This window comes from Montipora foliosa, chromosome 1 (assembly GCF_036669935.1).
Source record: "Montipora foliosa isolate CH-2021 chromosome 1, ASM3666993v2, whole genome shotgun sequence".
NCBI lineage: Eukaryota > Metazoa > Cnidaria > Anthozoa > Scleractinia > Acroporidae > Montipora > Montipora foliosa.
In genome coordinates this window covers 45,356,441-45,368,355 of record NC_090869.1, presented here as the reverse complement: position 1 = coordinate 45,368,355, position 11,915 = coordinate 45,356,441, and the positions used below count along the sequence as shown (strand labels likewise).

General features: G+C 41.4%; 1 protein-coding gene across 3 annotated transcripts in view; it reads right to left on the bottom strand.

Annotated features, from left to right (window-relative positions):
- LOC137999528 (flap endonuclease 1-like) overlaps positions 1-11,915 on the bottom strand; it is a 125,731-nt gene that overhangs the window by 73,372 nt on the left and 40,444 nt on the right. For all 3 annotated transcript variants that reach the window (XM_068845315.1, XM_068845332.1, XM_068845324.1), the window contains exons 6-10: positions 2,118-2,155; positions 1,381-1,452; positions 1,110-1,160; positions 164-249; positions 1-14 (exon numbers count right to left, since the gene is read on the bottom strand). The exon at positions 1-14 is cut by the window's left edge and continues 53 nt beyond it. In XM_068845315.1, coding sequence (XP_068701416.1) covers positions 1-14; positions 164-249; positions 1,110-1,160; positions 1,381-1,452; positions 2,118-2,155 — 261 coding nt within the window. The remainder of the gene's footprint in view (positions 15-163; positions 250-1,109; positions 1,161-1,380; positions 1,453-2,117; positions 2,156-11,915) is intronic.

Sequence of the window (11,915 nt, the reverse complement as noted above, 5' to 3'; positions counted from 1 at the left end):
GTATTGGGCTTTTCCTGCAAATTAATTAAGATTATCTTATCAATAAATTACACTACATGTGTTACCACGAGCTGTTGAGAAATAAATTCATACACTTGCAAAAAAGCAAAATACTACATAAAGACCTTATTTCATGAAATAATGAACTTATAACGACACTGACCTTGCCTCACTAAAAGTCAAGTGTCTCAGAAGCACTGTTGAACCGAAGGTCAGGGCATCCATATCTTCTGTTCCAGTGGCATAAACCTGAAAGAAAGCAAACATAACAAGTTTTTGCAGAATGGTATTTCTTAACAACATGGTGGCCCTTACAAAAAAGAGAATATTGCCAATAGAGACATGTTTGTCGAATGCAAGAAGACAGGCCAGTAAAAGAGCTCCTGTACTGTGACGCATACAATTTAAGAAGGTTCGGGAGTACGCGAAGGGAAGGACTTGACGCAGAGCGGAACAGAGATCTTAAATTGTGGACATACCTGTGTCTGGGTTATAGCTGTTATTTTATAATTAAGCCACTTAAACAGAAGTTGCATGTGTGGAGGCATTTTAATGCTCATATTCATTTCAAAAAGGGCTAATATGATAAATACAGAACGTTTTAAGAATGCTTTTATCAATAGACTAGCTCACAGATGCAAAATATGTAAAAATGTAACATGGAAATATTACTATTATTTAATTTTTGCACTTGCTTGTACCTTTAAAAATGTAACACAAGTTATGTAGTTTTCATGAATGAAAGACATTTATTATTGAAAGTGGTTTAAACACAGCAGTTACAAGCATCGATTGAATTTGATCCCCTGGGTGAAAGTAGTCCTGAGAAGGACTGCTGGCAGTGACTGGCGTTTCGACAACCTGAGCAGAAGTCATCTTCAGAGTCAAGGTGACGGTTGGAAACTCAAATGAACTTGGTGATGCTCTGGTCTGATGACTTCCCCTCAGGTTGTCGAATCATCAGTCACTGCCTTCAGTCCTTCTCTGGACTACACTGCACTTTCACCCAAACGATCAAATTCCATCAAGGTAAATTTATTATCATCACCATCATCATCATTAGTATTACTGGTATATGGACAGTGAACAGCAAGTGAGGTAACTCTTACTTTGCCTGCTTTGACCAAAGCTGCACACTGTGCTTCTGCCTCACAAGGCGCCTAGAATGAATCAATCAGGTATATTTAAGCTCCTTTATCTATTTTTGGTGGCAAGGTCACTCTTCACTCTACCATATCCATAGAGGAAATGTTTCCAACAAACAGTCACTTAAATTGGTCATGACAATGTCCATTGCGAGTAAAGAAAACTGTCTAATGCACCCTAAAATAAAAGGGAAAAGCGAGAAGAGTGTAAAGAAAAGGTAGGATATTAACTCACATCAAGGTATGGAATTCCCATTAGTTTAAGCAGCGTTTTGCACTCTGCATTATGCTCTGGGGTAACTTTCACCTGAAATAGTAAAATAATTTTTGTAAAAAATACTTCTGAGATTAGCATTCTTACTACAATAGCTTTCCCTCCAAAACGTTCAGTCTCTTCTGAAGTTTGCACAGCACTGGAAAGGATGACAAAAAGGTATAAACAAAGAAGGCATCAACGTCAACATCTGTCATAATAAACGAAGCAAATTCTTCATTGTCTCTCAAAACAACGTTAATGAATTACACACACACATACTTAATTGACCACTCCCCATAGAGGCCTTTAAGAATCCTAACTGGCCGGAGGCCAACCTGTTGGCTATTTACAAGTACACCTGAGAAGTTGAACCAAGGACTACCAGGAACAAATTCAACAAGTGGTCAGGACTTGAACCCGGGTCCCACTGCCTCCAATTAATTATAGTGCATGAGCCAGGACCCCAAATTTGGCCAATTGGTACCACTTGGGGAGACAAATGCTGATGCCCATGGTGATAGCATTTCCAAATGTGTCGTTTTCAGGAGGAAATGGATAACTTATCTCACCTCTTCCCCCTCAGGATATTTTATAAGGTGAGAATAACATATATCATACCCAACATGATTTAGTCACTTTAGTATGCAAAAATAGGGCAAAGCACTACTGTATATACAAACATGTCAGAAATGAAGCAGAAGTGAAATATAACTTACCAGTCTCCGAGAAAACTTCTCCATGCTTTCTGCATCACCTATCATCATCACAAGTATTAACAGCAAAAACGTTAAAAATAATGATAACAGTCAAATCCCAGCTTCAATGTCCTTCCTCTAGCACTTAAAATTATACATTTTTAGAAACTGAAATTCCCCTCCCTCCCCCATCCAGCAGTCTTCCAAACAGGAACAGAAGCGCAAGTCCCTGTCCCCCTTCTTGTTGCCTCCTCACTCCCATTCTAGACACCCTTACCAGTAAGCATCTAACTGTGTTCCATTTGACCCCCTGCCTGTTGTTACCAGCCTGTTCAGTTAGGCATTCTTGTCTCATTTCTGCTCATTGTTGTTTTATGTTGTTCCAAGGTTCCTTTGACTTTGCACCCACCTTGATGTGTAAGGCTAGTCATTTTCCATCTTACTGTTATCACTCTCGGATTTTCACACATTCCCTTCATGTGCTCTGTTGTCAATTCTTTCTTCTTGAAAGTTCTGTCGCACTCCCTCCTGCTTCATCTGAGAGCCCGCTGAATGCAACTGAATTTCAAAGACAATTGGTCAGTCAGCCAGATCAGGAACATGTTGTTTACATGGTTCAGGGCATCTTGAAAGACTTTAGGCAAGGGTTCCAGTCCTCTCCCAGGCTCGGATCCTCCAAACAGAATAAGCCTCCTGATTCTCCTGATTCCTGGTTCACAAGGTTCTCACTTGGCAGGGCGGCTAGACCCTTTCCTTTTCCACCTCAACTTCATCTTCACATAATTATTGGCAGTATTGAGGTCACCCCAAAGAGGATAGCCTAGCAAGTGGAACTTCATGGGTCCATTTGTCTTTCCCTGGGTTTGCCAATGTCAACGATGGTATTAATCCCCAGGCCCCAGTTGTTCGAAGAGTGGTTAGCGCTATCCACCGTATACATCACTATCTACTGGATAACTTAATTGGTTTCGCTAGTGTTTATCTGCTGGACAGTGATTTATCTGGTCGATAGCATTATCCATCTTTTGAACAACCAAGGCCAATATTAATATTACAATGATGATGAATGATGAAATGATTCATTCATTCCTCATGGGAACATTAGAACCCACAAATGACCAGCTCCCAACGTAAGTGGCTTCATAGCTCAGTTGGTTAGAGCGTCGCACCAGTATCATGAGGTCACGCGGTTCAAACGCCGTTGAAGTCCTGAATTTTTCAGGCTTCTCCACTCAATTGCAAAAATTGCGTTCATAACTGCGAGGATCATAGCTTCACTTGAAATAATATTACAGTCAATCTCTTTTCACACATGGCCACTGCTCATGCCCCTGGGACTTTGATGGCCTGGCCCCGGTTGTTCAAAGGGCATATAAATTTATCCAGTAGATAAGTCACTATCAAATGGTTTCAATCTGTGTTTTAAGTTTTTGCTCACATAATATTGTGAATATGCACACTCTAAGCACATCAAATTAAAGGCATTTTTGAAACCTTCATCAACGTTCAATGCGAAGTACATTTTACACCATGGATAGCAACTTCTCCAGTTATCCAGCCTATGAACTACTGGGGCCAGATTTTATGTTGAAGCTGCATACCGTAATACATTGTTATCAGTTTTATGTTAACCTCTTCCCTTTGGCCTTCGTTCTGCCCCCTTCATTTTCAATTAGGTCGCTGACATGGTTGAGTGGATCTTGGTCCATGTCCATAATGTTTCAGATTTAATACATTACAGGGATGATTCCTAACCTACTAAAGTATGTTGCTGACTGTTTTAGGTACTGGACTCTATCCACCCCAATAGTTTATCTCCCTAGTGAGTTGCTTGCTCTTAAAGACCTGGTTCAGTGCTGGCTTCCACATCACTGGCGCACTCGGCACGAGCTGGAGTCACTCATTGTTCATTTGCACCACATGGCCAAGGTGGTGTGGCCCCAGAAAACTTTTCCCCGCCATATGATTGACTTATTGTGCTGTCAAAAAAGGACCCTTTATCTGTTTGTCTTCTCTTCCCCATTCCATTCAGGTTTCTCCAATCAAAGTTTGTCTATCAGCAGTTCGCACTCCAAGTGGAACAGGGCTTTCCTGACCCTTTGCTTGATTGTCTCCACCTACAACGTCCTGAGAGGTATCAAGAATTTTCAAGACCCCCTGCTGCCTCGCGTCTTCCTATCACTGATCACATCATGACTGTCATCCACCAGTCGTTGGATTTCACTTTCTTTGATCACTGTATGTTTTCAGCAGTTTGCACCTATTTTGACTTAAAGCCCTGGCCGGAATGCATGGTCCCCAATCTTGCCAGCTTCTCGCCCACTTTTTACTTATCTGTGGTGTATATGTACATTTCCCTTGATCCCAGTTTCGAACCATCTAGAATGGATGTTCAGATAAACTGTCAAAGACTTACCCCTTCCACACAGGGCAATTCATTCATGTTGGTCCTAGGCAACACCCTTCGAGTGCACTTCAGGCCATATTGGCATACAGTACAGTGCAAAAGTAAGTTGACAGTATCGACTCGATCCTCGCAAGAAATAAATATTTCCCTAATTAACCTGATCCCAGTGATTGAAGATTTTTCTTGTCAGGGAATAAACAAACAAGGCCAGGCAATGAAACCCGGGGTCTCAAGCGAGCCATCACGGAATAGTTTTACGTTCACAGAAACAGTTTTTGTAAAGCTGAAATTAACACATACGTATATAGAGGACATTTGTTTCCAGAAACGTGTGCTTGTGCCATGTTACTGATTACATGTATCCATTAAGGTCTACGGAGTAAACTTGAAATGCCACTCCAGTCCGGGTGTATAGTGTCGTAGACTGTTTACAGTCCGTGTGATTATCAAGCATGCTTCAATCAAATGGACAAAGAATAATCATCTCCGCAGCAATCGCACAGAATACATGATTGTAGTTTCAAAGACTTTCCTCTCTCGAAATACTACGGAAGTAATTTTCACTAACAAGCTACATTGTAGTTTACAGCTAAATTGACCATCTGGTTGAGCACCTGGAGTTTTATGAAGTTGAACTGGCTTATAAGACGTTACAATGACCTCTAAACCAGATGAATTCAGGAATATTTGGAAAAACGAGTTGCTAAAGGATGTAAGGAAGGAGATATCCCTAGCAATAGAACCACTGAAGATGGAGCTAATGACTGCGAACAAGAAATTGAATGATTTGGAAACCTCGTGTACACTGTAAGTTTCTTGCTGAAAAGTATGATGCATTGATGACAAGTATTCACGATTTAAAGAAACACAGCAAGCTCTCAGATGAGCGTATCGATGGTGTGATTGTGGACGTCAATCGTGCAAGAAATGACATTTACGACAACCAGCTCCGCCTTGATGCGAGTGAACAATATGGCCGGCATGACACTCGAGAGATTCAAGGAATTCCAGTTACTGCTGATGATAACCCTACTCAGTTGGTAATTGAGATGGCGAGTTTGGTTGATGTTGGCTTAGAGTCGAAAGATATCTCAATTGCACAATCCAAGATTATTGTTAAATTCACTCGACGAACTACGAGGAATGAAGTCTACAAGAACCGCAAGAAACTTAAGTTGAAATGGACCAAAGATTTGCCATCTGTCCAAGCTCAACCGGAGATGTCGTCTGTTAGCCACAATGCTGAGATTCATATTAATGAAAGTTGAATCCGACCCACATTTAATGCTTGTATCTCCTTGTTCAGAATATTATTCTATGAAGAAGCTGAATAATGTTCTGAAGAAATCTGGCGCTAACTTATTTATTTTCCACTGTAATACTAGAAGTTTATCGAATAATTTTAATCTCTTTGAAGAAATTTTGGATTCTATGGATTCGCAGCCTGATATATTAGGAATAACTGAAACTAAACTTAATGAATCTTCTGTTAACAACTTAGATTTGAAAAATTATAAGCTTTTCCGTACTGACTCAAATACAAATGCAGGTGGGACTGCCCTCTATATAGCTAATTGTTGGCAAGCTACATGTATCCCTCGTTATGATATAGGTTTTGATATGGACCAAATAGAGTCTACATGGTGTGAAATTGATAATGGAAAAAAATAAGAAACCTACTGTAGTTGGATGTATATAGTAGTAATCTTCTAAATTTTACAGACCAGTTAAATAATATCATCAAATCTATTAATCCTGACAAGTGTAACTTTTTTTTAATCGGTGATACCAACATTGACTTTATGAACTAAACTCTCATTGCCAGACTGAAGAATACCTAGATATGCTATTTTCACATGGTCTTTTACCAATAATTACTAAGCGAACCCATATAACCAGCTATACTGCTACTCTTATTGACCATATTTACACCAATTCTTCTAACATTGTACCTGGTATAGCTACTGTTGATATTTTTGATCACTTGCCTATATTTTACATTGTCAAATCTAACACTGAGAGAGTTAAATTAAGGTCATATTATAGAGATTTCTCAAATTTCAATAATTAAAGCTTTATAATTGACATTAATCAATTAGATTGGTCACTACTCCTTAATCCCTGAAAGTCTCTTAATGAAAAAACCCATGATGCAATTGATGTGATACACTTTGCAGTTAACAAACATGCTCCAATCAAGCTGGCCTCGAATGCCAAACAAAAACAGCTGAATAAGCCATGGATCACTAAAGGAATTCTTAAATCTATTAAATTCAAACAGAAGATGTACCATACACACTTTTTAAGCTATGATTTGAATAGAATTACTGCATACAAAAAGTACTCCAACACTTTGTCACATCTTTTATTAGTGAGAGTAAAAAAGAATATTCTAAATCTCAATTTGAAAGACATAAGGGGAATTTAAAATCTACTTGGAAGCGTATAGGTAAACTTATTCAGAGGAAAACTAAAGGCCAGTTGCAGCCTACTAGGATTGTACATGGCAACAAGACCTACACAAAAACGCTTGATATTGCTGAGCAATTAAACAAATATTTTGTAAATGTAGGCCCTATTCTTGCTAATAAATTAAATGATGATCCAACTATAAGTCCTACTCAGTATATAAACTACTCCCCCTCTTCTTCTTTTGTTATGTCTTCATTGTTATGTCTCCATTGTCTGAGCTTCAGGTTTTTACTCTATTTGCAAATCTGGACGAAAATAAATCTTATACATTATAAATATACCTAATAAATTTATTAAAATTGCTGCAAGCTCTTTAGCCTCCCTATTTACAAATATTTATAACGAATCTATTGAGACAGGAATTGTCCCAGATATATTCAAAATTTCAAGATTAACCCCAGTTTATAAAAATGGAAGCGTTTGTCAACCTGGGAATTACAGGCCCATAGCTATTATCTCTTCTTTTAGTAACGTTTTGGAAAAATTAGTGTATGATCTGTAACGTTCTTAGCTCCAAACCGTGAAGAGAAACTGATAAATCACTTCAATCAAGCCCTTACAAGGTTTATTTCAACAACACGATCTCAAGCGCGTGATTTTGCTAGTCATGTGACGTAAGGACAATAGCACAGGGAGACCATTACACCTTTCCTTTCGTAAAAGGAAAAAAAAAAGAAAAGAACTGAAACTAAAATCTACACAAGTTGTAAATTGAACTATGGACCTAAGTTGGCGCTAAACAACAAACCAACAAGTTGGCACTAAATGAAAATTTTGCCAGTAATAACAACAACTATACGATTGACTAGAACATGGCTCTCAAATAAAGTTCCTTTCTTTCAAAGTCCAGTTGGTTTCAACAACAGTTCTCTCCACTGATACATCTTAACATCTTGGTGGCTTTGAAACACATCCAGTGCGTGTGATCCTGTGCTGGTTTGGATGGGGCTTGTCAGACACTACAACTTCCGGTTTGCTTGACTGATCAGGTTGTACAGTTTCAGTGCTAGGCTCTTGTAGATGAAACTCTGTTGCACAGGAGTCCGGAAAGTTCGCTGAGGTAACTCTCTGCAGCTGAGGTGACGGGCTGATTTCTGGTTCATTGCATTCGAAGGGATAGAATGGCTCCTTGCTGCTGCGAAGGTGTCTGCGATTCCTGCGGAAAATTCTACCATCTTCGGTTCTCACATTGTAGGATCTCACATCTGTTTGGTCCTGTACCAGTGCCTTGAACCATTTCTGTGACCTATTGCCAGGTTGGGGTGCAACTCGCACTGTCTCTCCTTCCAGAAGGATTGGAAGCTCTTTCGCATGTTGGTTATAATGATAGGTTTGCTTTGCTTTCCTCTTCAGTATTTGATCTCTTGTTGCCCCTGTATCTGTGGACTGTGGTTTCAGCAGTACTTCAGCTGTTGGCAGCTGAGTTCGGGTGCGCCTACCGAACATTTGTTGCGCTGGTGAAGAGTACTGGCAGTTTTCACAGCATTTTCCACCCGTCCATTGCTCTGTGGGTATCCGGGTGAGCTGGTTATGTGTTCAGTTCCAGACGATTTAACAAAATTGCTGAATTCTGCAGAATTGTACGGTGGTCCATTATCACTGTGCAACTGGTTTGGGATCCCATGCGCGGCAAAGTGCTTCTTCAACTTGTTAATGATAACAGTTCCTGTCTTGCTATACAGTTGGTCAAAATAACCTGAATAATAGTCTACCGTGCACAGGTAACTCATGTCATCAACTGTAAAAATATCAGTTCCTATTTTCTCCCACGGTCTAGAAGGAACTTCATGGCAGATTAGTGGTTCTTTGGGTTGATTGCTCTGATACGCCATGCAGGTGTCACATTTCTGGATGAAGTCAGTGATTTCTGCATTCATGCCAGGCCAGTACAGTGTTTCTCACGCTCTTCTTAAGCAACCTTGCAAGCCGATATGCGACTCATGCAGCTTCGCCTTGATCCTTGGCCTTAATGTCCGAGGTATGACACATCGCAGTCCCTTGAATATGATGCCATCATGTACCGAAAGCTTGTCACGGAGTTGGAAGTAGGGATGGATGGCTGCTGGGAGTTCCTGCTTTGTATCAGGGAACCCATCCACAATCGCTTTCTTGAGCGTTTGAAGGGTTTGATCACAGGCCGTCTTCTTCTGCAATTCTTTGAGTTGGTGTTCTGGTACTGGAAGAAAGTGTGTGGCATGGATGTGTTCCACTTCTACTTCGGTTGGTGACTGCTCGTACTTTGTGAGGTAAGCTCTAGAAAGAGTGTCCGCTAGCAGGATATCTTTGCCAGGCTTGTAGCGGATCTCGTAGTCATACTGCTGCAGACGGAGTAGCAAGCGCTGTAATCTCTTAGGTCCTGATACTTCGAGATTGAGACCAACGGTTTGTGGTCAGTCCATAAAATGACTTTGCGGCCGTAGACATAGTTGTGGTTATGTTCCATGCTGAAAACATGTGCCAACAATTCTTTCTCGATCTGCAACTATCTTCTTTCAGCTGGAGTGAGCGCTCTACTAGCAAATGTGACTGGTTGCCTGTACTGCATCACCACGAATCCAAGTCCACCCTGGGATGTATCTCCTTGGCATTCGGTTGGGTCGCTCTCACTGAAATACTTCAGCACTGGTGCGTGGACAACAGCTTCCTTAATTCTCTCAAAGGCATCTTCCTGTTCATGGCCCCAAATCCACTTGGCATCTTTATGTGTCAAGCGACGTAGTGGTTCACACATTTCCGAAAGGTCTTGCAGGAACTTTGACAGGTACTTTACTAGCCCAATGAATCTCTGCACGGCTGGCACATCATCTGGGCGCTCCATTTTGACAATAGCTTCAATTTTTCGGGGATCAGGTTTCAGTCCGTCCTTTGTCATGACATGGCCAATGAACGACACTTCGCTGCATTTGAATTGAAACTTGTCCTTATTCAGCTTGATACCCTTTGTCCTGCACCTGTCCAAGAGGTTCTTCAAGTTCAGGTCGTGATCCTGGTCAGCCTCTTCGTCAGTGTCACCTTGACCGATAATAAGGAGGTCATCTGCGATTTTGTACACCCCTTTGAGACCCTCAAGGCATTGGTCAAGCTTCTGCTGGAAACATTCCGGGGCTGGGCTTATCCCATACGGCATACATAGCCATCAGTACCTTCCCCATGCTGTCTGGAAAGTCGTCAGCTTACTCGAACCGTCATCCAATTGAATCTGGAGGAACCCATCCTTAAGGTCAGCTTTGGTGAACACTCTCGCCTTAGACAACTCGGGCAGGATGTCATCAATAACTGGCAAGGGATAATGTCTCCGCTTCAGTGCTTGGTTTAGGCGCTGTGGGTCAATGCACACTGTAACCTTCCCGTTAGGCTTCTGCGTTGCAACCATGCTCGATACCCATGGTGTCGGCTTGTCCTCTTTCTCAAGTACTCCCAAGCCTTCAAGGCGGTCAAGTTCCTCTCTTAGTTTGCCTTTTACTGCAACTGGAACACGACGGGGTGGCATTACTACTGGCGGGACTGTCTCGTCAACTTCGAAGTGTAGTTTTCCCTCAATCTTGCCAAGGCCTTTAAACAGGTCAGCATACTCTGCTAGAACTTGCTCTTTGGTCAGACTATTGATGCTGTCTTCGATAATCTCAGGTGTTTGGTGGTCAGGCTGCAGGATGTTCTGGTGCTGGACTACTAGGAGGTTCATTTTCTGTGCTGTCTCAGCTCCCAGTAGAGGTGCGAAACCATCCTCAACTACGACAAACTCTGCTACATACTCTGTATCGTTGCATGGGTTTCGAACAGGGGCGGATTTAGGGGGGGGGGGGGGGGGGGGGCGAGGCGGCCGTGGCCCCCCCTTTCAGTTCGTTGGAGATTTTTTTTTTGTCAAAAGATACAATAATTTTATCATTTTGCAAGCAGTCTGTTGGAGCTTTTGATTTTTTTAGCTGAAGCGTGATTTTTCGCTAATAGTATGACCAAAGTTGTGCGAATAAACTTTCAACTTACAGGCGCTAATATTATCCTTTCGAAATGAGGAAGAAAACTGGATGTGAAATACTTGTCTACAGTCAACCTATCTTACAGAGACTGTAACAACGTAAAATCTTAATGCCTATATATATAATTATATATATTTTGTGACTTTGAAGCGAAGAGTCTAAAAACATGCATCATTATAACCATAACTTATAATTTTATTCAATATGGAATCCAGATACATTACGTTCCAGATTGCACCAGAGTGCATGTAAGAGTACCCAAATTTTCAAAATCTTTTTTTTTTTTGGGGGGGGGGGGCATGCCCCCAGACCCCCCTACAAAGTAGCACCTAAGGTGCTACTGAGGTGCGCTGATTAGTATTCTTGTTCGGCCCCCACTTTCAAAAAATGCTGGATCTGCCCCTGTCGAATGTGGACGCTTACTGTTCCTAACACTCTCAATTTAGACTTAAAGTAAGTGATAAGTTCTCTTTTTGTAGTCTGAATTTCTGTGTTGTCTGGGAGGCAACTGCGGGCAGGACATTACAAGATGCTCCAGTGTCTATCTGCATCTCCACTGTCTTCTTTCCAATTTCTATGACTGCACTGATTCGCTTCTTGCTGTGAGAAACACTATGAACTTCTCCGGCAAATGAGAGAGCCCAAAGTTCATCCTCGGATGAAGTTGGTGCATCTTCGTGTACCTCATGCACTCTCAGCTTGCTCTGCTACCGGTTGCTGCAGGAAGGGGCTTTGTTACCAGGCTGTATTTTTTGCATGCAGACATTGCTAAAGTGGTCTTTCCCCCCACACGTATTGCAGGTCTTTCCGAATGCAGGACAATCTTCTTTCTAACGCTCATGTCTCCATCCACAATATTTGCAATCTCTCATGATCATTTGCTTATTTCCTGGCAAGTCAGCGTTTCTTCCAAGGTTTGGCTGTGCTCGAAACTGTGGCTTTGACTGAGTCTGTCCTTTCTTT